This window comes from Hemiscyllium ocellatum, chromosome 7 (assembly GCF_020745735.1).
Source record: "Hemiscyllium ocellatum isolate sHemOce1 chromosome 7, sHemOce1.pat.X.cur, whole genome shotgun sequence".
NCBI lineage: Eukaryota > Metazoa > Chordata > Chondrichthyes > Orectolobiformes > Hemiscylliidae > Hemiscyllium > Hemiscyllium ocellatum.
In genome coordinates, this window is record NC_083407.1 from 104925075 (window position 1) to 104952576 (window position 27502).

The 27502-nt window shown below is 41.9% G+C and overlaps 1 protein-coding gene across 2 annotated transcripts in view; it reads right to left on the bottom strand.

Moving 5' to 3' along the window:
* The window catches only part of ccnyl1 (cyclin Y-like 1), a 66379-nt gene that overhangs the window by 26961 nt on the left and 11916 nt on the right, over positions 1-27502 (bottom strand). The window contains exons 2-5 of one of the 2 annotated variants that reach the window (XM_060827617.1): positions 18424-18498; positions 10091-10125; positions 920-1020; positions 40-75 (exon numbers count right to left, since the gene is read on the bottom strand). In XM_060827617.1, coding sequence (XP_060683600.1) covers positions 40-75; positions 920-1020; positions 10091-10125; positions 18424-18498 — 247 coding nt within the window. Of the gene's footprint in view, positions 1-39; positions 76-919; positions 1021-10090; positions 10126-17717; positions 17803-18423; positions 18499-27502 lie in introns of those variants that run through there. The other variant, XM_060827618.1, reaches the window with a different exon arrangement.

Consider the following 27502-nt stretch of genomic DNA (forward strand, 5'->3'; position numbering starts at 1 on the left):
GTAGCGCTTAAAGGAACAATTTGAGAAAATCAAGATTACCTGTTCTTTGTGTGATAATATATCGCAAGCGTAACGCTGTTGGAAGGGGAAAACAAAAGTGATTAAAACTTAAAGCTGTTAAACATGCACAAATTTAAATACAAGTTTTCACTATGGCCTGGCTGACAAATACAATCTTCCAACATTTCTCGCCACTAACTGCCCTTCCAAAAAAAAAACAGCATTTCCCTACCATCCCCACACCCTCACTTAATGTCAAACGAAACTTCCTTGTGGAATTTTTACTGATCTACTTAAATCTGCATTTAAAATATAAATGAATCACGGTTGAAAATGTAATGTAACTTGCCAACGGACTGGAAGGAGGGGACTGGCATAGTGCCCATCACATTCTCCAGACGCCTCAAAGCACTTCAAGACTAACCAAATTACTTTTAAAAAGTGCAGTCACTATTGCTATGTAGCCAAACGCAACAGCCAATTTGTACATGGCAAAATCCCATAAAAAGCGAAGGAGATTAAAGATAAATTAATCTGTCCCTGTTGGTGCTGGCAATGGAATACACGTTGGCTACAAGCAAGAGAAAACCCTACTTTAAGCAGTACCAGGGGATCTTCCACACTCAGCCAGAATGGCCATATATCTTAATCTGAAAAATGGCATCTCCTAGCTGGTCAGCCCAAACGGTGTGTGTATATATCCTAGACTCGGGCTAGAGTCCACAACACATGATGCAGAAGGGAGCAGAAGGGCAGACATCTAAGATAATTCATTCAGATAACTCACAACAGTTTAAGATAATGCAAGTAAACATACTTGAACTTATGGTGCCCCACAATTAGATAAAGAAACTCAACCAATTTCATCTACCTTAAATCTAAACTGACAGAAGGGCAATCTCACTTGTTAATCACCTACCATTTAATTGTGCTTTTCAAGTTAGGTTGGCTTACTGTACTGTCATCAATAAATATTGTTGAACATGAGCTGTATTTTTTAGTAAGTTGACCAGGAGATACCTGTATATATAAAAAAAGAAATCAAATCAGTTTGGTGGAAAAAGATTTGTAGCACAGCAGCATAGGACACTGATTACTACACAAAATAGGCATCAATCTCATGTAGTGAAAAAGCCCAAAACATTAACAATTTACATTAAATATAAATAACTCTGGTTTTGTAGCTCAAATCACATTGACATTTCTTAAACCGGCTCATACATTGCGTTATTATACAGGTACATGCACCAGTTATTGTGTAAACAACTCCTCGCAAATACCAACAGCCTATTATTTGCCCAATCGTTGGTTGAAGGAGGAATACTGACTAGGACACTTGAAGAACTCCCTAAAAGCTACACCTTTCACCGAACTTTTGGTTTCCTTCCATGACTTGGAGTCAGGTTCTGTTTAACAATGTCAAGCAGCTTTGGATGTGCTGCTCTGTTAAAAATGCTTTATAATTGCAAGTTTAGCTACTGTTGACCTTGAAACAATACATTGGAAACCATGATACCTACTTGAACAGCTTTTCCTTTAACGAAACGATGCTTTCGGTGAATCGGGGGGGGTGGGGGGGGGGGGGGGGGGGGGGGGGTGGGAGGAAACCTTTTGATTTTACTATTCCCCAAATTTATGGGCAGCACGGTGACACAATGGTTAGCACTGCTGCCTCACAGCACCAGAGACCTGGGTTCAATTCCTGCCTCAGGCGACTGACTGTGTGGAGTTTGCACGTTCGCCCTGGATCTGCGTGGGTTTCCTCCGGGTGCTCCAGTTTCCTCCCACAGTCCAAAGATGTGCGGGTCAGGTGAATTGGCCATACTAAATTGCCTGTAGTGTTAGGTAAAGGAATAAATGTAGGGTTATGGGTGGGTTGCACTTTGGCGGGTCGGTGTGGACTTGTTGGGCCGAAGGGCCTGTTTCCACACTAAGTAATCTAATCTAAATGTTTTGATAACCTCATTCAAACATGAAGCCATAGCCTTTTCCCAAGAAAGGGGAGTCTAAAACTAGATTGAATTAAGGCAAGAGGGGAAAGATCTAGAAGGACATAAGGGTGGTGCACATATGGAATGAACTGCGAGAGGAAATGGTGGAAGCCGATAAAATTATAACATTTGAAAGGCATCTGCATAGAAAGGGTTTAAGAGGGGTATGGGACAAATGCAGGTAAATGACACATCTGGTCAGCGTGGATGAGTTGGGCAGGGTTTACACATATTCTTGAAGAGAAACCATCAGATATTCACAGCAGTTTTAAAAGGCAGCTTCACTCTTAGTATCCAGACTGTAGTAATTGCAAAGAAGTGTCTGACAGTTGTGAGATGGAGATTGACTTCAACCTCTTGACTGGAGTATTGCCATCCACTTTAAATTCGGTTAAAGTTTGTAGTTAACCATTATTCTCTCTCACTTGCAACACAGTCCTTGGTTGATATTTATCAATAATTTAAAAATGCTTCGAAAATCCTTTTTAATTACCAAGGCTCATTCCGTAGAACTTTCCAAAGAGCGATGGTATACAAACGGTCTTCAACTTTCTATGAATGCTGCTGTATCAGGAGAGAATGATTAAGAAGAATTCAGTGGGACCCATCATGATTGTGACACATTGTCTAAACACTATCCCCATTTCGCTAATAGTGTTGCCATGTTTTTGTTTATCCCAGTGTCGCCAAGAATTAAAGATCAACCTCATCGACATTGCTTTGCGTAACCCAGGTGAAAAATCGTAGGGACATTAAAAAAATGTAACATCATAGAATACAGACAGTGTGGAAGCAGACCATTCGACCCATCCAGTCCACACTGACTCTTCAAAGAACATCCCACTCAGACCCACCCCACCCCCATTCCTGTAACCCTGCATTTCCCACAGCCAATCGACCTAACTGGCATATCTTTGGACTGTGGGAGGAAACCCATGCAGCCATGGGGAGAGTGTCTACGTGGAGTTTGCACATTTCAGAGGTGGAATCGAACTCGGGTCTCTGGTGCTGTGAGGCAGCAGTGCTAACCACTGAGCCACCGTGGCTTGCTTTTCTAATTTCCTTAAACACTTTCATTTATTACTCAAACAGATCAAAAATAGAAAAGAAATCTGTACGATTAGACAAGTAGTTGGATGAAGTATTTTGCATGAAGCACCTCCAGGAACATGTATCTCCTGACCTATTGCAAATCTTTCATCAGCCTTCTCGTGTAGTGCTTTAACATTAAATACACAGCATCTAAATCCACTCTGCATACTGAATCATATATAGGCAGCAGCAGTCAATGCGAAAACAATTTAACTCTCAAATTGATATTTCAGCTACAAATCAATACTGAATGCCAAGTGTACGGTCCTCCATTATGGAGGTCTGCAATGTAAGAACACCAGTAATATCCGCAGGAGTGGATCATATGGTCTCTAAAACATACTCTGTCATTCGATAAGATCACAGCTGATCTCCTACTTCATCTTCAGTCCCCACCTTCTCCCCATAACTCTTCCCTCTTAAGGCTGTTTTGACATTTCAGTGGTCAGCTAAGGACATTGTCCAAATTTTCTGACTTCCTCTCTCAATATTGTTGAGTCTTGCTGGGATACTGTTCCAACTCTGCCAACTATCCTCTGCCTTTTCCTGCAAGTGGGTGTCCTTTATGTATCAACCTGGCACATTAAAACAATGACTTGCATTTCTACATCACTTTTATCATTGTAGAACATCCAAAGATATATCACTGGAGGACCACCAGACAAAAGATAAATCCAGAAGTTCAGTTACATAAGGAATATAAGGAGAGTTGAGCAAAGATTTAATCAAAGAGGCAGGTTTTAAGGAGGCTATTAAAGGAGCTAACAAAAAGAGGAAGAGGCTTAGGGTGAAATTCTAAAATTAGGGGCCATGATAGCTGAAAACATAGATATCAATGGTGAGTAAAAAGTAAGGTCTGCAGATGCTGGAGATCAGAGCTGAAAATGTGTTGCTGGTTAAAGCGCAGCAGGTCAGGCAGCATCCAAGGAACAGGAAATTCGATGTTTCGGGCACAAGCCCTTCATCAGGAATGAGGGTGATGAAGGGCTTGTGCCCGAAACGTCGAATTTCCTGTTCCTTGGATGCTGCCTGACCTGCTGCACTTTAACCAGCAACACATTTTCATATCAATGGTGAGGTCAGGGAGAGTAGGAATAAAGGTCAGAATTGGAGGAATGCAGAGCAATGTGCAGGATTATCAAGTTGCAGAAGGTTACAGAGTTGAGAAGGTTCAAGTCAAGAATGATTTGAATGTTCAAACATGGATTTATCATAACTGAGCCCAATGCTGTCTTCAGTAAGTGTGCTTTGTAGTAGGCATCTTTGTGAAGCAGTTCATAATAATTACCTTGATTGATCTTTCTGTTTTCGTCAGTTTTTTGGCAATGTTGTCAAAAGAAACTCTCAAAAAGGAAACAGGAGATCAAAAGATATAGTTTGCTCTGAAGTCATGACTTGCATTTATTCAGTGTCTTTCACAACTTTTGAATATTCCAAAGCACTTTTCGTCCAAAGGAGAAGTTACAGTTGCAAGGTTGGAAATGTAGTAGTTAGCTTCACGTTTAGTGAGGTTTCACAAACAGCTACATAAATAGGACCAGTGAACCTCTATTAAGTGACGTTGGATGAATATTAACATGATACCTGACAGCACGCCCATCCTCTTCTTTGAAATGGTGTTATGGAATTTTTGCAAGCAACTGATAGAAAAGCAAAAACTTGTGTATAATTCAGGAGTGTGAACAGGCCATTTGGCCCTTCATGTTTTCTCCGTCATTTGATAAATTTAGGCTGATCTCAACTCTACTTTTCTGCTGCTCTCCATAACCCTTGACTCCATTGTTAATCAAGAATTTGTCCAACTCAGCCTTAAAATGTTTCAGAGTTGAAAAACGTGGTGCTGGAAAAACACAGCAGGCCAGGCAGCATCCGAGGAGCAGGAGAATCGATGTTTCGGGCATAAGCCCTTCTTCAGGAATGAGGCTGGTGTGCCAAGCGGGCTGAGATAAAAGGTAGGGGGGAGGGAATTTGGGGAGGGGCACTGGGAATATGATAGGTGGAAGGAGGTCAAGGTGAAGGTGATAGGCCGGAGAAGGGGTGAGGGCGGAGAGGTTAGGAAGAAGATTGCAGGTCAAGAGGGCGGTGCTGAATCCAAGGGTTTGGACTGAGATAAGGTGGGGGGAGGGGAAACGAGGGAGCTGGAGAAATCTACATTCATCCCGTGTGGTTGCAGGGCTCCTAGGCAGAAGATGAGGCACTCTTCCTCCAGACGTCGTGTGGCCAGGGTCTGGCAATGGAAGAGGCCAAGGACCTGCATGTCATTGGCGGAGTGGGAGGAAAAGCTAAAGTGTTCATCCACGGGGCGGTTGGGTTGGTTGGTGCGGATGCCCCAGAGGTGTTCCCTGAAACGTTCCGCAAGTAGGCAGCCTGTCTCCCCAATGTAGAGGAGACCACATTGGGTGCAGCGGAGACAGTAAATGATGTGCGTGGAGGTGCAGGTGAATTTGTAACGGATATAGAAGGATCCATTGGGACCTTGGAGGGAGGTGAGGGGGTTAGAGAAGGACCTGACTTCCCGCACCTCCACCCTTGAACCCCGCTCCTGCAATCGCCACCAGTTCAGAACCCCACTGGTCCTCACCTTCCACCCCACCAACCTCTGGATACATCGTATCATCCTCCGTCACCTTCAGACAGACCCCACCACCAGGGATATATTTCCTTCCCACCCCTATCAGCATTCAGGAGAGACCACTCCCTCATCAGATCCACACCCCCCACCAACTCAACATCCACTCCCGGCACCTTCCCCTGCAACAGCAAGTGCAAGCAAAACTTGCGTCCACACCGTCCCCCTCACCTCCCTCCAAGGCCCCAATGGATCCTTCTGTATCCGTCGCAAATTCACCTGCACCTCCATTTTAGCTCCCCCTCCCACTCCGCCAATGACATGCAGGTCCTTGCCCTCCTCCAGCTTCATTTCCCCTCCCCCCACCTTATCTCAGTCCCAACCCTCGGATTCAGCACCATCCTCTTGACCTGCAATCTTCTTCCCGACCTCTCCGCCCCCACCCCCTCTCGGGCCTATCACCCTCACCCTCACCTCCTTCCACCTATCGTATTCCCAGCGCCTCTCCCCTCTACCTTTTATCTCAGCCTGCTTGGCACACCAGCCTCATTCCTGAAGAAGGGCTTATGCCCGAAACGTCAATTCTCCTGCTCCTTAGATGCTGCCTGGCCTGCTGTGTTTTTCCAGCACCACATTTTTCAACTCTGGTACTCCAGCATCTGCAGTCCTCACTTTCTCCTCCTTAAAATGTTTCAGTAAACCTGCCTCTGTGGCTTGCTGGGGCAGAGAATTCCACAGACCAACACCCTCGGATTTTTCATTACCAGATTATGTCAAAGACCCTTTAATTTTAAGTTGCGTCCTCTAGTTCTAGTCGCTCTCGCAAAAGGAAACACATCTACCCTTCACATCCTTTCAGCATCTTATCTCTCTCCATAAGATCACTTTTAAACTCCAAGGAGACATCGGCCCAACCTTTCCTCATAACACCTTCATATCCAGAATCAGCTGAGTGAACCTTCTTGACACTGCTTCTAATGCAATCAAGTCCTTTCTCAAACTAGGAGATCAAAAATGATCCAAATGTGTTTGCACTATCATGGTGAAGCTTTCCTGCTTTTATATTCTATCTACCTTGCAATAAACAACAACTTCCCATTTGTCTTCCAAATCATTTGCTGCACTTGAAAACTACCTTTTCCTGACTCACGTTCCTTTTCTATCACAGTTCTGCAATCTCTTTCCATTTAAATAATATAACACTTCTCTATTCTTCTTGCCAAAAGTGGACGAGTTCACATTTAACCATTTTTTGTCTAAATCCCTTTGCAGACTCTGGATTTTCTCTTCAGCCTTACTCTTTGCCCTATCTTTGCATCATCAGCAGAATTAAGAACCCTTCATTTGGTTCTTTCATCCAAATGATCAATATAGATTGGTTGACACCCCTGCACTGATTACATTGGCACTCTACTGGTTATGTCTTGCCAAGTTATTCTCACTCAGTGCTTCCTGTTAGCTAACCAACCCTCTATCCATGCTAATACCTTAATCCCTACACTATGAGCTCTTAATTTATATCTTAACCTATCTTAGCAGCCTATCAAATGCTTTCTAGAAATCAAGTACTGTACATCACATCTGCAGGGTCCCCAATATCCATGTGGTTTGTTATTTCCTCAAAGAACTTCAATAAATTAGTCAACAATAATGTCCCTTAAAAAAAAGACTATCTGATTACAGTGAGATTTTCTAAGTGTCCTACTATAATCTCAATGGCATCAGCATTTTTCCAATGGCAAACGTTAGGCCAACTGGGCAAGTAATGACTCACTATCTAGTCAACACAGACAAGTTAGACTGGAGGATCTGTTTCCGTGCTGTATGACTCTGACTCTAAAACTGGTCTGTGGTTTCCTGCTTTTGGAAGCTCTTTTTTTAAATAGAGGAATTACATTAATCATTTTCCAATCTGATGGGACTTTCTGGAATTGTGACAAATTGAACCCAATGCTTCTATTATCTCAGTAGCTACTTCTTTTAAGTCCTTCGGAGAAGTCCATGAGACTGTCAGCCTTTAACTCTAATAGGTTGACAGTACCCTTTCTTTGATGATTGTAATTGTTAAGTTCCTTCTTCGCTCTCATCTCTCAATTTTCACTTACTTCTTACAACAGAGACATGAAAGGGCATGACCATGGAGGGATTTGAAACAAGGACAAGAAATTAAAAATGGAGATGTTTTGTAACCAGACCTGATGCAGGTGAGCGAGCGCAGACGTGATGGTGAATAATATTTGGTGCAAGTTAGGACACAGGCAAAAAAAAAAAATCTGGACAAATTTATATTTACAGAATGCAGAATATGGAGGCCGGCATAGAATCAAGCAGCAGAGGCATAAGTGAGAGTTTCAGCAGCAGACAAGTTGAGGTGAGGTGCACATGGGCAATGTTATGGGTGTGGTCTTTGTAATGGAAAACAATTACGCCTCAAACAACACAGCACACATTCTCATACTGCACTGGAGGTAAAGACTAGTCGTCTTCCCACATTTGCTTTTCTTTTCAAACCACACGTACACCATTGTTGGCTGACAAGCATTTATTGCCTGTCCCTAGTTGCCCTTTGGAGGTGGTGGTGTTGAGCTACCTTCTTGAACTGATGCAGTCCATATGCTATACATACGTCATGCAGGGCCTAGCCTTCTGAATGCATGTCATCTAATTGTAGCACATTCCCAATCATGGTGGTATGTGAATTGATTTCCCAACATTGCAGCTAAACACTCAAGTGCAAAGTAAAAGTCAGGTTTCCATTGTTGTTCACCCAAGGAGGCCAAAACCTGGCAGATATCATCATTGGCTGTGAAACAGAAAACATCAGCTGCAGTAGCAAAAATTAGATAAGCAACCTCAAGCTTTTTTGAATATTAGTTGTTGATATTCAGATGTTTTGGGGGGCAACATATCACACCTGAATTGTGGTAACACCAAAGAGAACAATTCCACTTAAAGTTCAACATTCCGAAGGGATGCCAAACAGTGTTAACTGATTCAATTAGAAGTCAGTTTTACATGTGATAAATGGATTTGCATAGTCTGTCTAGAACTACTGGGAATGATTTGGCTATCTAATTGCTTGGCAAGGCAGCAGAATCCTTTTCTCCCACTGTAGTTCCTAGGGCTGACCAAGAGTGAGACTTGAGTGTCTTCTCCATCCACGGGAGCACACGCAGTTTCTCCCAGAGCTGATATTATTTGTACCTCTTCCCTATTTCCTTCACACTCAGGCAGGAGGGAGTACAGAAGAGAGGGATGCATCAAGCAGGATGGAGGAGCAAGCAGTTAGCAGACTGCAAGTGGATACATTGAGAGCAGCATTGTGTTCTTTTCTGCCTCTGTCTAATCTTTGATTCAGGCAGCTGCCTGTGATGCCTCTGTCAGTTGTTTAGGAAGTTGTGACAGGCTATATAAAAAGAATCTCCACAACCACCTGATGAAGGAGCAGTGTTCCAAAAGCTAGTGCTTCCAAATAAACCTGTTGTGTGATTTTTAACTTAATAAAAGAAAGCCTTTAATAAAGGAAGAACCAATAGATGGTTACAATGTATTTCACGTCTGGGATCAGACCTTGGGAAAGAATTCTCTCGGTTTGGATTGTCTCAGACCTAGCTCCTAACGTGAACTGCTCAGCTTTCCTAACACTAGTCTATGCGCAAATTCAAAGGACTGTTATCCATGAAATTGTACCTAGGAAATTAGTGAGCAAATATTTGTGCTTCTGTGAAATAACTGCTATGCTACTGTTTAAGCATCAAATAAAAATCAGTGGTAAAAATGTAAGCATTCATAAACTATATTCCTAGAGTGTGATTTCACATCTTACATGATTTAATAGCTCACACTACCAGCTTAGTTCAGATAATTTAAGAAATTTAAATTTCAAAACGATCTTCACCGATAATCACCGAAATTTGTTTCTTACAAATTCTAATGCGTATATTGGACATAAGGCGGCATTGAAAATTCTTCTGTAAGTCAGACGCTGCTCAGGTTGGTGCTGAGCGAGATTATTATTTCAAACTACCCACCCCCAACATATTCAGATCAGTTTTGCAAGTTCCAGGTTTAGGAGATGCAGATACACAGACTCCACTGATATCAGGGCATCAATGAAAAAACACACTGCAAGATTAAATTAATCATACAAATGATATGATAAATTGGGTCAGCAGACAGAATATAAAACAGTCTGTTAATTCAACAGCAATGCTAACATAAAAAAGAAAGAAAAATGTTAAATACAAAAAATAATGACAGATATATTACAGATCCACCAATGCATTACAACAAAACTGGTTAAATTTTGGGCATTTTCATAAAGGTTTGAAATTGATGAATGCCATTTTTAAAATATTAACATCCAAAAGCTTTACTAAAGGTTGATGGCCTCAATAGTGGAGCAAATAGACAGCATGTTTAAAAAGATTGCACTTACATGGTTTATGTGGTTGCTTTTCCTCTTCTCTCTCACTGTTTTTTGAACAAAACACATTTACAACACGTCAGTACACTAAAGCAAATCGTTGTTTTTAGTCAAATTACAATTTTTAACTTGATGTGTCAGATAAAGTACTGCTGAAGAACTGCAAACAATCTAGCTCGGCAAGTGTTTTTTTTTACAAACAATGCAAAATGCTGGTGCGGCCACACTTGGAACATTGTGTACAGTGCTGGTTGTGGATGTGGAAGCATTGGAAAAGGTGCAGAGGAGATTTACCAGGATGTTGTCTGGTCTGGAGGGAAGGTCTTCTGAGGAAAGGCCAAGAGACTGGAGTCTGTTCTCATTGGAAAGGCGGCGGCTAAGAGGGGATTTGATAGAGACATACAAGATGTCCAGATAGGATAGACAGTGAAAGTATTTTTCCCTAGGATGATGATGTCAGCTTGTACGAGAGGGCATAACTACAAACTGAGGGATGATCGATTTAAGACAGATGTTAGAGGCAGGTTCTTTACACAGAGAGTGGTAAGGGCATGGAATGCCCTACCTGCCAATGTAGTCAACTCAGCCACATTAGGGAGATGAGCTGAGAATAGTTCACAGGTCAGTGCAACATCGAGGGCCAAAGGGCTTGTTCTGCGCTGTATTCTTCTATGTTGCTCACATTTGCAGGGGGTTTGAAACATTCCACAACCCAATAACATACTTCTCAATGGTAATCATTGTATAGCAACCAATTTCCCCACACCAAGGACCCACAAATAGCCATAGACAAATAAGAAGTATGACCTTCAATGGTCTTAATCAAGGAATAAATGTTGGCTATGATACCAGGAGAATTTGAGTTCAATCTTGCCCCACGTGGATTCCAACTGAAGTTCCATCCTTTCTGTTTAGAATCCACCTTTGATTAAATAGATCTTCAAGATATACAACATTTCTAAGGTTGCTGTTCATGCCACATACCGAGATCAACAGTCAGTGCCATGCACTGCCACACATTTACTCTCCACATTTCTTTCAATTAGCACTGACTCACTATCTCAAAGCTCTCTTGGCCCCACTCCATACGGTTCTTCAGCTCATTAGACAACTTAACAAGAAACATCATCTCTCTCACCCTCAATGTCTTCATCTCAATAAATCTCAAACGACACACGATGCTGATCTCTACTTTCATTGCTATTGCCCCAGTTCTCGCTTCTTTGGGTAGGAATCCACTCTCCACTCCATAGATCCACATAGTCATTTCCAATATTGTCCAATCATCTCTGGTCAGTTACACACCCTACTGGCGTGCAACTGGCTGTCTTGATTTCTCTACACTCCTTACCCAATCTAACCTATCTTCTGAAGTTGCTGCATTCCATTCTCTCAGGTCTGACCGTGGTTCCAAGAGTGGTACTATTGTCACCTGGCATTGCTGAGCGCCCACCCTCAGGCACTTCTCAGTGTTTTGGTCATGACCCCATCACTGAACATCAAGCTGTCACAGTTCCCTAACCGTCACTGACCTCATCTTCTCTGGGATCCCTCCCCCCACATCTTCCCACCTTACAGTCCCCCAACCAAAATTAGTTCATTCAACTACTTCCCAAAATTGGCAAACAGGACTATCCTGGGATAAACCATAATTTCAGCCTGTTCTTAGTTCACTGCACTTATCTTATTTTCTTTCCATCAAGTCTGTCCCAACCTATAGTTTTGAATCCCCAGACATGCTTTGTCATTACAACAATTTCCAGGTTCCTAGTGCTGACTGCTTCCTCTTTATCCTGGACATCCAATTCCTCTACACTTTCTATCACTCATCAGGGCCCTCTGCTTCTTTCTTGAACGAAGGCCCAGACAGTCCCGATCCACTACTACCTTCCTCTTGGTTGAGATCGTTCTCTAATGGAACAATTTCTCCTTTAACTTTTCATCCTTCCTCCAAATAAAAGGCATGGCTATAGCTAGTCTACTCATTCCGTGAATAGTACATTTATTATTCCAGTCCTACTCAGGCTTCCTCTACAAGATGTTTTTCCAATGCATCAATGAATTGTGATGATACTGTGGCTTTAAGTGGTGAGCCTTACCCTGCTTTCTTTTCGAGAGAGATGGAGGGAACAGGTGACACGCAGTCTATCGGAAGATAAATGACTTGAGAAAACTTGGGTTTTTTGTTTAAAAAACTGCAAGAATAGAAGCATTCTGAACAGGTGTGGTCAAGCTCCCCACGCAGGGATCTTTGCTTTAGCTTTCAGCAGTTGTTGCTATGGTCTCAGCAGGGTTGGAAAGCAGTGAATCTCTACTGATTGCTACTCTCTCTCTCTCAGAATTGATGTTTTCTCCTGCATTGGAGGACTGCATGTCAGACAATCTGTTTTCTGTATTTGCCTTTTGCCAAGGGTATGTTTATGGGATGTTACTACATTAGAACATTTACTCTATTGGAAAACCTAACAGAATAACAGTTTAAATTATTCAAGTTCCTCTTTCTTTCTACAATGTTTGAATAAATTGCGCTTTGCTTAATGTTGAGAAATCTGACCAACTGAATTGCATCTGGAACACAGCACCTCACATTTACCTTTAAAATAAGAAAAAGTTAGAGTCTAGGCTACTTGCCTAACATATTTTGAGGGGGGTTTGTACAGGCCTATTGTAGAATGTGTGCAGATTGTTTCCTGCCCAAACTGGAAAAAAAATGTCAATTTTACTTCCAACTTCCACCTTTCACTTATCTTAACCTGGTGCATCACATATTCTTCCCTTCGTTGACTTTGGTTTCTACTTCTAGGGGATAGGTGTCTATGAATATTTATGACAAACCCAGACTCCACAGCTGCCTCAACTCCTCACACTCACTTTCCTTTTAGGACTCCATTCCATTCTCTCTTTTTTCTCCTGTCTCTGCCATATCTGCTCCTAATTTATAGCAAAAGATCAGAGTGTCGTGCAACTAAAACGAGATAATGAACAAATTGCATGACACGGTGACCTTCTGCTATAAATTCTGTGTCTTATGATCCTGATGAAGGAGCAGCGCTGAAAGGTAGTGCTTCCAAATAAACCTTTTGGACTATAACCTGGTGTTGCACGATTTTTAAACTTTGTCCACCATCGGCACCTCCACATCACGTTCCCAATTAGGCTAGCTTCCCTGACAGTGCATCTCTTTTTCACCAGAGAAGGATTCCACTTACAGGGCTCTGAGCCATATCTGACCCACTTCTGTTCTCACTCTTTCCTTTTCCTCCCTTCCAGAATTACGATAAGATTTTCCGGATTCCTACTTTCCAACTCACCAGTCTCATAGTTAAAAGGGTGATTCTCTGCTTTTCCCAGACTTATAACATTTCGTCACCATCTAACACATCTTTCCCTCCTCTCTCCTATCAACACTGGGGTAGTTCCATCCACAACACCCAGGTCCACTTTTCAAACCCCAAACATCTCACCTCCCTCCTACACCATGTGCCTATACAACAACAGAAGATATAAAACCTTTGCTTTGAATTGTGCAAGGCCTCAAAAACTCCTAGGTGAAGTAACAACTTACTTGCATTTCTTTCAATATAGTCCATTATATTTGTTTCTCAGTGCAGTTGCCACCCTGCTAAGGAGACGAAACATAGACTGGGTGCTGCTTTAGTGGAACACCTCCACTCTATCCATATGCATTACCCCTTTCTGGTTGCTTGACATTTTAATGCATCATTTGCTCTCACTCTCACAATTCTATCTTGAACCTTCTTCACTGAGCCCAGCAAAAGCTGGCAGTTCAATTTCCCATGTGGTACTTTACAGCTTCTGAAACATTTGGTTTAATAATTTGAGACCATGAACTCTGTCCTCCATTTCAATATTTTCTGCTCAAACATCTATCTTATATTTTTACACTGAGATGACCTTTATTCTGCTATTAACATCCTCTCGCTCATTTACAATCATTACCACTTCCTTTGCATTTTGTTCTAATTCCTCTAATCTCCCTTGCCCTTTGGAGCCTTTCCAGCACTTTTGATTTTACTTCAAATTAAAGCATCACCACTGAGCTTGTTTACAGGATGATTGCCAGCACTTATCATTCAATTTACAGCCTCCACTGACCAACGCAATAGAAGACAAGTGCTGATGACATTTATTGGAAAAATGGCATAGAGCTAGGACCACTGTCCTGTCCTGATGGCATGCTTTACTATCCAAACATACCTGACAGAAACTGATGCTGATACTATAACCATTTCGTTTGGAAAGGTAAAAGCTTCAAAGATGTTTTGACGGATACGGGCCAGGAGCAGACAGGTGGAACTAGTTTGGGATTATGTTCAGCGTGGACCGGTTGGACCAAAGGGTCTGTTTTTGTGCTGTGACTTTATGATTTCTATTACCCACTGCTTCTAGGCATTTCATTTTTTGAATTTTCACTGTTGTGGCAAAATGCACTGAAAAAACTTTAATCAGGTTAAACTTTTCTAAAGACAACAAGCATTTTTTAGCCTGAACAACAGGCAACACTTCTTTTCAGAGGCGTACAATCACCAGATCTTCAGAATGCAGAACTGACAGGTTGCTGTACCGCCAGGAGTGCCAACTTGTGGATGACACGTCAAACCAAGGTCCCAATGGCCCTCACGCTTGGGCATTGAAGATTCCTCAACACAGTTTTGAAGTTGAGAAGGGGAGTTCTCAGCAATACCCTTGGTAACATTTAGCCCTCAAGCAACATCACTAACATGGATTGTCTGGTTTGCATCACAATTTTGCCTGTGGAATGCTGTCTACAATCTGGCTGCTACATTTCCAATATTACAACAGGAAGTACTCTTCAAACGTACTACAATGTTTGCAGAACACGGTGGAACATTCTAAGTCATGCAAAGTACAGTGTAAGTGCAAGTCATTTTTTCCATTAAAGTGGTGCAGTCTTAGAATATACTGAGGGCTTAACTATCTTGGTCCTTAAAAAGGTATAAATTAATTTGCCTGGTCAAAGATACAATTGAATACGGAGGATAACTTAAAACACAATTTACAAGCAAATTGTCCTGAAAGACCAGTGGCTTCCCAACTATGGTATGAATACCCCAGAAACATGAGAGATATCACTGTCTGTTGCATATCCTGCATTGTCTAAAATTGAACTTAAGGCCCGGTTTAAACTTGTAGATTATTTTCTCATTCAGGTTTTTTTGAAATGCTTTAAATCTACCTCTGCAAATGCACGTGTGTTTGTTCAAAGAGAAAAAAAATCTGCAGTAGATACCTTTCTTAAATGCAAGGACGTATCTTTGAGAGGATTGTCTGGTTTCTGCTGGGCCAAGAGTTATCTATCAGAAACCTTTTGTCCCGACTCTAGGGTTCCTAGAATGGGTCAGAGCTTTCCAAAGAAATCCCTAACTCTTCTAACCTACCTAGCAGTCATGGAGTCATACTACCTAAGTTGTCCATGCTGACCAGGTCTCCTAAGCTGAGCTAGTCTTATGTGCCTGCATTTGGCCCATTTCGCTGTAAATCTTTCCTACACATGGACACGTCCAAACGTCTTTATCATAATGAAATTGTCCTTGCCTCTACCACTTCCTCTGGCAAGTGGAGCAATGGATGCCTGTGAGACCGTCACCTATGCTTACCCAGTATTTTGCCTGGAGAAGCAAGTCAAGCCACTGGCCTCCTGGTTCCCTTGCAGTGACAGATCATACCAATTTAGGCAAGAATTTCAGCGCGCCCAGACATTTTTTTTTAACAAAAGCCTAATTTTCAATCTTATTGAATCAGAAAAACAACATATCATTTCCCAAAAATTCCACAAAAGAAACATCAATTACTTTTTATACAAATTTAGGTATCATGGCCCCAAATGTTGAGATGGGTACGGTGAGAAAGAAAAACAATGATGTTGATGAAGATGCAACAAAATAAGCTGAATAACAAAATTTAAACAAAAGCTTTTATTCACAGGTCACTCGTGATGTGAAGAAACATGCTCCAAGGCACTTCACAAATGGAAGCTGCCAAGGAAAGCTGTGCAAGTCATTGAGAAAGAGACAGGTAAGGCATGATCAAAACCTGGCATTAAAAGATGCTTTTTGCGAAGACCATTAAAGGAGCACAGTCTGGCAGTCACATAGGAGAGGTTACAGAGCAATTGAAAACCAATGTCATCAAAGGAAGCAGCAGTGGTGATTCAGAATGACAGTTGTAGTCGGAGTAAAAGGAATCAATCATAGGATTAAAGGATGCTGTTAAAGGTTGCTGCAAAAGGTGCAGCAAGACTATGACGAATTTGTTAAAATCAAGCAACTTCAATTTAATATTCTGAGGGACAACAGCCACTGTAGATCAATAATGAGTAAACTGGACATTGGGTAGAAAAGGATTTTGATGCTTTTGACCAACAGGAATTTTTGGGCGACAGAAAGCCAATAGGATGATCAAGTCGAAAGAATGGATAAGGCAAAGATTTTGTGGCAGAGGAGTAGCAATGTTGCAAAAGTGGAAATAGGTGGCATTAGTTCTCAAGAAGTGAAGTATTTAAAGTTGCCACTTTAATCTTTAACTGTTCCCAAAGCACGCATAAAGTGATAGCAGAAGGCGATCATACCCATTGTGAAATCACTGGCAACAAACAACTGGGATGTTAGTGAAGAGTTAGGCACAGAAGGCTAACAAAAGGGAGCAGATTTTGGACTCAGTTGAGGAGGAACTTCTTCACCGAAAAGGTTGCGAATCTATGGAATTTCCTACCCAATGAAGCAGTTGAGGCGACCTTGTTGAAAGTGTGTTACTGTTCAAAAATCTTTGTCTTAAAGGAATTAAAAGCTATGGTAAGTGGGCAGTAAACTACAGCCAAATCCACAAAAAGATCAGTCATGAGCTGACTGAATGACAGAGCAGGCCCAATGGGCCAGAAGGCCTACTCCTGCTCCTAATTGTTATGATTTTATGTTTAAAAATATTGTTTTCATCCAAATGTGGAATGCACGAAACTTTGTGTTCTGAGCTGCTTAAGACTTAGGCGATTACCCAACACTTTTGAGCAGCACGGTGGCACAGTGGTTAGCACTGCTGCCTCACAGCGCCAGAGACCCGGGTTCAATTCCCGCCTCAGGCGACTGACTGTGTGGAGTTTGCACGTTCTCCCTGCGTCTGCGTGGGTTTCCTGAGGATGCTCTGGCTTCCTCCCACAGTCCAAAGATGTGTGGTTCAGGTGAATTGGCCATGCTAAATTGCCCGCAGTGTTAGGTAAGGGGTAAATGTAGGGGTATGGGTGGGTTGCGCTTCGGTGGGTCGGTACAGATTTGTTGGGCCGAAGGGCTTGTTTCCACACTAAGTAATCTAATCTACTCGCCTCCTTAAAGTAATAGTGAGTAGTACTGGCACAGACACTGAAGATGTTGTAAATAGGATTTGAATTTGAACATTTTAAACATTATTTGGCCAGTAACTGGTGTTGAAAATATTTAAAAATATCTATTGGCAGAGATCTGGTGGCAGTTAGTAAATCAGGAAAAATAGGTGCAATTGGATTGGGTGCCTCTACCTTGAACTAACCTGCTTCAAAAGCCTTTAAAAATTAATAACTCTTAATTTGATTGAGTTACTTAAGTATCAATGTTAAGAATTTATTTACCTTCAGAGTTGCTGGTCACCATGACCCCCAGGTTGCTGATATATTGGAACCTGCGGTCCTGGTCATATCCTTATGGATGACAAACAGCTCTAAAAGGTAAATAAGCAAAAATAACCTTCTCATTATATCTCAGCAATTCATAGGGAACAAAGGGGATAACCCCCTTCTGCCACCTTCGCCAAGTAATTTTGGGTAGTGCAGTACTTAATGGAAAAGAGTTGCATAAAGGAAGAATAAAGGAAGATCAATGAAACTGTTCACCACTGAATTAAAGGCAACCCATTCACCCTGCAGGTTAGAAATCTTTAGGAACTTAGCTATCTAAAAGGTAATATTTCTTATGCGAAAATTTGAAAGTTGGTGAATGAATATTATGGATAGTGTAGTTGGTGGTTGGAAATAAATCACAACATATTTCTTGCAGGAATAAGATAATTACTCCAGAGTGGAAACTGTAGTTAGCTATTGCAATGGTGACCATGAAACATTCCTCCACATTGATACATGCAGAACATTACTCTGGTGGACAATGGCCAATGAAGGCATGTGGATATTACAATATTAACGTGGCTCATACATACTCACTGTCTGAAGATTCTTGTGGTATAGTGGTAGTGGGGCCAGGAGGCATGGGTTCAAGTCCCATCTGCTCCACAGATATGTAATAATATCGCTGAACAGACTGATCAAACATATCTATACTCACCATCTGGCTGGGACTTGCTCAGGAAGATGGTGCTGGCTCTTGGATGGTCAGATGGATTGGATTCTAAGTTCATATCTAGAAAAAGGAGAATAAGGAAAAGGTAACAACTGCATCTCATGTTACAACAACTGGAGAGCTCTTACAAAATTATAAATTTAAAGAAAATATTACTGTTTGTAGAGAAGACCAAAACTGGGGGCATTTACAATGAGCTAGTGATTTAAAAAAATCCAATTATGAATTCAAAGGTCACTTTAATCATTCAAAATTTGCTACCATATTCAGCAATTTGTGAAAATATAAATGCATTGAAACAGCAGCCACAGAAACATGAGGGAGAGAGGAAGAAAAGATATTTATCCTGTTAGATGAAGTAGGCGTGGGAAGATGCTCATGTGGAGCTTAAACAACAGTACAAAGCTGAATGCCCTACTTCTGTACTGTAAATGCTATGGAATTCAATGCAAATGGAAAATTTCCATGCAAGTTTTCTCACTTTATTTCCTGTCTATTTCCTCACACTCCCATCCCACAACTCTCCGTAAACGGCCATGCTTTGTGTCCCACAGTCTGTATTGGTTGTACAGAACTATTAGGAAGACTAAAGTCATCGTCTTCACTCCTCATTTCAAAATACTACTTCCCAGAAAACAATTTTATCTTGCTTACAAACAGTCTGGTTCAGCTTAAGACTGTTGCCAGAGAGCATGGTGTTATACACAATCCCAAAATGAGCTGCTCGTCATTTTTCCATGCCACCACCAAGACCACCTATATTAACCTTCATAACAACACCCTGACTCTGCCCCTTGTTTTAGCTTAACTGTTGCTGAAACCCTCACCTCTGCTTTTGTTACCTAGAGACTTAAGTATTCCAACACACACTGCAATAGGCATCATAATTCTAATCTCGGGAAACCTGAGATCACGCAAAACTGCTGTCCATGTTTTTACTAACACCAAGACCGATTTGTCATTCACTCCTGCACTCACTGACCTACAATTGACTTCCAGTTAAGCAGTGCCTAGATTTTAAAACAATTATCTCTGTTTACAAATCTCTCCACGATCTCGCGCCTTCCTGATTCCTGTAATCTTTTACAGCCCCACAATGTCAGTGCTTATCGAAGTCTTGCTTCATGAACCGCACTAATTTCACCAAACGTTCATCACTGGTGATCAAACCTTTAGCTAATGTAGCCTGCAGCACTAGAATTCCTTCCTCAATTTTTCCGCTTCTCTTTCACCTTAAAAACCCATCACTTTGATTAAGACTTGGTCCTTTTGTCTTAACATTACCTTAAACGCCCGGAGTCAAGTTTTACTTTTAAGAGCCTAAGAAGGGGCTACAGACTTTAAAATAGCTCAGTTAGTCACATTCTTGACCGAGTCAAAAAATTGCCAGGCCAAAAAGAAATCAAGGCTGACACTCTAATGCCGTACTGAAAAGGCTGCTGTCAAACATGCCTTATTTTAGACGACATGTGAAACAAGGGCCGCATCTGTCCGCTTCTTGGAATATTCTATTGCCACTGCACTACTTTCAAAGTACAGCAATATTGATCACTCACACACCCACAAAGAAACAAATTACTTGAAATTTAACACATTGCCGTGTGTGAGGTTTTATGCACAAAGTAGCTTGCATGCTCAACTGCAAGAAAACCACACCTAGACTCATTGAGAGGTACACCACGGAAACAGACCCTTCAGACTGACTCGTCCATGCAAACCAGACATTCTAAATTAATCCCAGCCCCATTTGCCAGCATTTGGTCTATATCCCTCAAAACCCTTCCTATTCATATACCCATCCAGATACCTTTTAAATGTTAGACTTGTCCCAGCCTCTACCACTTCCTTCAGCAGTTGATTCCATACACACACCACCCTCCGCATGAAGAAATTGCCCCTTACGTCCCTTTTAAATCTATTTCCTCCCACCCTAAACCTATGCTCTCTCGTTTAGGACTCTCTCCCACTCTTCCCTCACTGCTGCCTCATAGCACCAGGGTCCCAGGTTCAATGCCAGCCTTGGGCGACTGTCCGTGTGGAGTTTGCACATTCTCCCCGGGTTTCGTCCGGGTACTCCGGTTTCCTCCCACAGTCCAAAGATGTGCAGGCCATGCTAAACTGCCCATAGAGTTAGGTGCATTAGTCAGACGGTCTGGGTGGGTTATTCTTTGTGGGGTCAGTGTGGACTGGTTGGGCCGAAGGGCCAATTTCCACACTGTAGGGAATATAATCTAATCAAACAATTTGACCGATCATTTGTATGTAGCATAGTTCAAATTGCAAAGCAATTGGATTGATGGGCATAAAATACCAATGAGTTGACAGAGAAAAATTGAAATTTACATAGAACATAGAAAAATACAGCGCAGTACAGGCCCTTCGGCCCTCGATGTTCCGCCAATCCAAGCCCACCTAACCTACACTAGCCCACTTTCCTCCATATGCCTATCCAATGCCCGTTTAAATGCCCATAAAGAGGGAGAGTCCACCACTGTTACTGGCAGGGCATTCCATGAACTACTGATAATCCAAAATCAATTGGTTGCAAATTGAGCAATGTAAAAGTGAATGGGAACATACCTTTCAATCTCAGGTGCTCCACCAGCCTCTATACTACACACAAAGACTGAAATGTGCATCCTACCCACCCCTCCCTTTAGTGAAACTTTGAGTCAATTGGACTTTGGCAGCAGAAAAAGGAGTTTGGCTTACTGATCATTAATTTGATAGGTCACTTTAGTGGAAAAATTAAATGTAATGTTACAAGTACAAGACTTTCAGGACTCATCTTTTCTTCCAATAATTAAGTAGCACTTGCCAAAATCAGATCCTTTTGCCTTAAGATACACAAGTTATTCATTTTCATGTAGTTCGTCTATCCAGAGAACTAGGCATTTAAAATAATCAGGATACATTGGAGCCTCACACTAGACTTCTCAATTATCTTAGATAAAGACACACCAAACACAATAAAATTTCACATCTGAACTGCTATACAAACACAAAAATGGCAAACAAATACATACAAGAATATCCATAATGGTTTTAACTATGAATTTCTGATTTGTCACAAGTGAATTTATTAGCAAACAATCGGTTAATAAAGTTGTTTTTACAAGATAAATTCAACATTCTTTTTTTTTCCCCCGGTAACTACTTCTTCCTCATCAACCCTCCAATCAGCAGAGTTTCGCTGCAAGAACTCCACACTGTTCAGACGACGGGTTTTAGAAAGGCTTCCAGGCTCATTTCTAGGTTCCTTCTTTAATTCAGTTAACACTATGCTTCATAAGATTTGATTCTGTCTTGGTCAATCGAGGGTCTCACACAATCTGAACTGGAGTTCTCGGATGGATTTTTATTGCAAGGTTCAATTAAAAAATAGTAGAAAACAACCCTTACCAGCTGGTAATCATCTAACCACACACTGCAGAGGAAACACATGATTTTGCCTGTGAGACGTAAAAGACAATTAGGAACAGTTGCAGCCCTTTCAACCTCAGAGGGCTAGTGCAGACATAAGGGGCACCCTTCTGTACTGTCAAGATTCTGTCATTCTGTGAGCGAGCCCATACTGCCATTTAAGTGACTGATTTGTACACATTCTGCGACAACATGATACTTGGAAAAGTCAGAGTGGATAAAGAGTGAAGCTGGAAAAAGCACAGCAGGTCAAGCAGCAGAGGGGAAGGGAGTCGATATTTCAGGTCGGAACTTTTCACCAGGACTGGTTGCGGGGGGAGAAGGGGGCTGCGAAATAAATAGTGGGAGGGGTGTGGGGCTGAGGGAAGGGTGGGTGAGATGGCAATAGGTGGGGGCAGGTAGGATGGGGCTGTGATTGGTCAGTGGGAAGGGTGGAGTGGATAGGTGGGAATGTAGATGGGCAGATAGGGTCAGGTTAAGGGGGCAGGGGTGGAGAGATTTGGAAGCCGGTGAGTTCTATGTTAAGGCCGTATGGTTGCAAGCTCCTGAGGCGGAAGATGAGGGGTTCTTCCTTCAGCTTGTGCATGGCCTTGTGTTGACGTGGAGGTGGACCAGGATGGACATATTGTCAGGGGAGTTGAAAGGATGGCAACCAGAAGATGGGGTTGATTGGAGCAAACTGGATTTGAGCTCCACTCCAGGTATGCTCACCCACAGTAGAACTCAGCTATTGGTTCAGATAAGCCAAAGATTGTCACTGTTAGTCTCTAGGGAGAAAGTGAGGATTGCAGATGCTGGAGATCAGAGCTTAAAAAGGAGTTGCTGGAAAAGTGCAGCAGGTCAGGCAGCAACAAAGGAACAGGAGAATCGACATTTCGGGCATAAGCCCTTCTTCAGGCTTAGTCTCCAACCAGGTTATTTGGGGAGGGTTAGTGACAGGAAGGTAACTACTTGAAATAACCAATCCAAATAAAAAGGTCCACATAAAGGATGATCAATGTTGCAGCATCCTTAAGAAAGAAACAGAACTGGAAAGGCTGAGTGGAAATTCACAACTTAGTCCCAGGCTAAGGCATGCCCATCATTGGTGAATTGATAAGAAGTAGAGATGCACAAATTAGAATTGGAAACTTTAGCTTAATAAACGTTAGATAGGTTGTAAGTTTGCTCGCTGAGCTAAATGATTTGTTTTCAGATGTTTCATCACCATGCTCGGTATTATGAAGATGCAGGTATTGTACCTTTGAGAGAGCTAAAAACTAGCAAAAACTACCTGACATCATTAAGTGTTCTGGAAAAAGATAAAATGTAACGTGTGCTCCAGCTAATCGGGTAGCTGGTTGCCTAGAAACAACAAAACAGATTCGAATTAGGCCAGTTTAAATTATACCCAGAAAAATACTAAACTCCAATCTAGTTTGAATTTAGTATACTGACAATCTTAAAAGCTAATTACACAATCCAATGCTTTGGAGGTATAAAACCAGGGAAAACAGAACAGTTAGGAAGAGTACTGCCAAGCTACCAGCATGTAAAGTCTGAAAAAATAGCTCTCTTACAAAGGTACCTTTATCGATCAGTAACCTGTGCAGCAGAATCTCCAAGAAGAAGAAAAGACGGCAGGAATACATAGAAAACTGAAAGCTGCCTGGTTTTGAGATAAGTAGTTTTGTTTTGTAAATCATAATTAAGAGTTTTATAGGACTAGTATTATAGAAGGGAAGGTAAAAGATAGGTTAGAGAGGAGTTGTAAATAGTTGATTATTCTCTGTTACACTTTAAGAAATAAAGTTGTTAAGTTTTACTTTAAATAGCTCTTGGCTTCTCAAATTTTCACAAATTACTGCACGGGATAAATCTTTTCTATGTTGCTGGTTTACAGTAAGCAGGAGAGTTTACCCAGTGTCGTAACACTAGGTAACATCATCAGTGAGCCTCCCGTGTAAGGTTATTTCCAGTTCTTTTTCTCAGAGATTGGTAAATACGGTCCAGATCGAAGTGTTTATTGATGAAGTTCCAGTTTGAATGCCAGACCTCCAGGAACAAGTAGACAACACACCCAGGAACTCTAGCTACACTACCATACAAAGACATCTTGGAGATGACTACTAGACTACTTGACCCCTTGGCATCATGGTAGCTGACAAACCTACCAGCACACTGAAACAACTCTGATGAACCTAAAGGACCCTATACCAACAACTGTAGTGGTGAATAAGGTGAATGACTTTGCTTCATGACTTTGGAGTTTCCATGCTAAACTGTTCCTGAATAGCTACACTGGCAATGATGCAACAGTGTGAAAAATTGTCCAATCCATGAAAAGGACAACTTCAATCAAGCCAATTAGAGACCCATTCATCTGCTCTCAGTAATGAGAACAAATGGAAAGTGTCAGTGACAGTGCTATCAAACAGCATAATAATTGGCTCATCAAGGCTCAGTTTGGATTCCACCAGGGCCATTCAGTTCTAGATTTCATGACAGGCATGGTGCAGACAAAAAAAAGAGTTGAACTCTAGAGGGAAGTGAGAGTAACTGCTCTTGACATCAAGGTAGCACCTAATCCAGTGTGGCATCAAGAAGCCCTAATAAAACAAAAAGTAAATGGGAATGGAGTTAAAACCTGCCACTGATTGAGACATAACCAACACAAAGAAAGATGGTAGAGGTGATAGTTGCTGGAAGTCAATCTTGGAGCTCAAGGACATCATTACAAGAGTACCCCAGGGTAGTGTTCTAGGTAGGCTCAACCATGTTCAGTGATTTTTTTTCCCTCCATCATAAAATTCATAAGTGGGAATATCTTCTGGAGATTGTTGAATCATAGAGATGTACAGCATGGAAATAGACCCTACGGTCCAACTCGCCCATGCTGCCCAGATATCCCAACCCAATCTAATCCCACCTGCCAGCACCTGGCCCATATCCCTCCAAACCCTTCCTATTCATATACCCATCCAGATGCCTGTTAAATGTTGCAATTGTACCAGACTCTACCACATCCTCTGGCAGCTCATTCCATACCTGTACCACCCTTTGAGTGAAAAGGTTGCCTCTTAGGTCCCTTTTATATCTTTTCCCGCTCACCCTAAACATTTGCCCTCCAGTTCTGGACTCCCCCACCCCAGGGAAAAGATTGAATTGCATTCAATATTCCAACAGTGGCCAGCCGCAACATGACCTTCCAACTTCTGTATTCAATACTTTGACCAATAAAGGAAAACATACCAAATGCTTTCTTCACTATCCTATCTACCTGTGACTCCATTTTGAAGGAGCTATGAACCTGCACTCCAAGATCTCTTTGTTCAGCAACACTCCCTAGGACCTTACCATTAAGTATATAAGTCCTGCTAAGATTTGCTTTCCCAAAATGCAGCACCTCACATTTATCTAAATTAAACTCCATCTACCACTTCTCAGTACATTGGGATCTTGATCAGATGGGCCATTGTAATCGGAGGCAACCTTCTTCGCTGTCCACTACACCTCTAATTTGTGTCATGAACAAACTTACTAACTATACCTCTTTCGCTCACATCCAAATCATTTATATAAATGATGAAAAGTCGTGGACCCAGCACCAATCCTTGTGGCACTCCACTAGTCACAGGTCTCCAGTCTGAAAAACAACCCTCCACCACCACCCTCTGCCTTCCACCTTTGAGCTAGTTCTGTATCCAAATGGCAAGTTCTCCCTGTATTCCATGAGATCTAACCTTGTTCACCAGTCTCCCATGGGGAACCCTTACTAATGCCTTACTAGTCCACATAGATCACATCTATAGTTCTGCCCTCAATCCTCTCTGTTACTTCTTCAAAAACCTCAATCAAGTTTGTAAGACATGATTGCCCATGCATAAAGCCATGTTGACTATCCCTAATCAGTCCTTGCCTTTCCAAATACATGTATGTACATCCTGTCCCTCAGGATTCCTTTCAACAACTTGCCCACCACCAAGGTCAGGCTCACTGGTCTATAGTTCCCTGGCTTGTCCTTAATACTCCAGTGGCACCACGTTAGCAAACCTCCAGTCTTCCTCGCCTGTGAGAGAGTGTTCAGTACCACTTGCAATTTCTCAAAAACTGAAGCCATCTGTGTGTGCATGCAACAAAATCTGTGCAACATTTAGTCTTTGGCTCAAACTGGGCGATATTAATATCAATCGAATGTCAGGGAACCATCACTGACAAGAAAGAAAAGGAGCCTTCTGCCCTTGACATTCAAAGGTAAGACCATATTGCTCATGCTAAACCCCCTCCAATAAATGGTGTGGGAATCACCATTGACCAGAAACTCCTGTGGACCAGCCACACAAATACTGTGGCTTAAGAGGCTGAGAATTCTACAACCTCCCTCCAAAGCCAATTTACAATCAACTAGGCCCGAGTCAGGAGAATGATGGAATACTCTCTACTTGGTGGATGGGTGCTAACACCAACAGCACTCAACAACCTTGAAAACATCCAAGACAATGCACTTAATTGGTAGTCCATCCACAACCTTCAATATTCACTCCCACACTAAAACACAGTGGCAGCAGTGTGCACCATCTACAAGATGCACTACAATAACTAACTGAGGCTCCTTCAATAACACCTTCCAAACTGATGTACCCTACCACCTAGAAGGACAAGAGCATCAGGTGCACTGGAACATCAGCTGTTAGGTTCCATTCTGGCGTGGAACTATATTGCGGGTCTTTCTCTGTCACTGTCACCTTAAAACTTCTGAACACCATAGGTGCATCTATATCCAAAAAGTATCAGTGAATCAAGGCAGCAAGTCATTACCATGCTCAAGGGCAGGTTAGCGATGGGTGATAAAGAGCAGTGATGCCAATATTGTGTGAATGCAACATCAATACAATCCTGTGATTCAACTTTCTGACAGTTGTACTTGGTGAGTAAATATCCTAAGATGTAAACTGGAGTGGTTCTACATTTCAGGTCTGGAGGCAGCTCTTCCTAAAGGATCTGACAATGTCTAAGCAGCTAGTAGATAGGAAAGCAATAGCCTATGATCTACAATCCCACTCAATGAAAACAGCTGGATTTCCTTATCAATGCTCTTCACACTAAATTCCCACATGGCTCCAAGCATCTGATTATTCCTTGCCACAGCATAAACCAGCAGCACCATCTCTTATCCTGAGCTTTTCTCCCTACTGCCGTTTCAAATCAGAGTACTAAAACTAAAGGGCTCAAGCATGCAGGAGCTAAATTCTCTCCCTTGTGCTTACTGAGGACTGCAGGGTATTTTATCCCCTCTTCCTTTAAGTGTGAGCCTTAGCTCAGAGGTAGCACTCTCGCATCAGTCAAATTGAGTTTAAGCCACTTTAACTGCACACCCGCGAGTAGTGAAACAGAATAAATATTTATTTGCTACTCCTAGCAGACAGCTAGAAACTCAACATGAGTAAGCCAAAGAACAGTGAGCTTTCAGATTTAGCAAGTTAAAAATAAAAGCAGCCTGCTCATAACTTTCATTTGAGCCTTCCCATGCTGCTCCTCCAGTTTTAAATCAAAGAAATCTGTGCAGAGGATGTAATTTAGGCCACTGCTCCGTTAGCAATGTTATCACTTACCAATTCAAAAACTACTGTTCTTGCCCATTCCCTACATTTTTACTCATTTC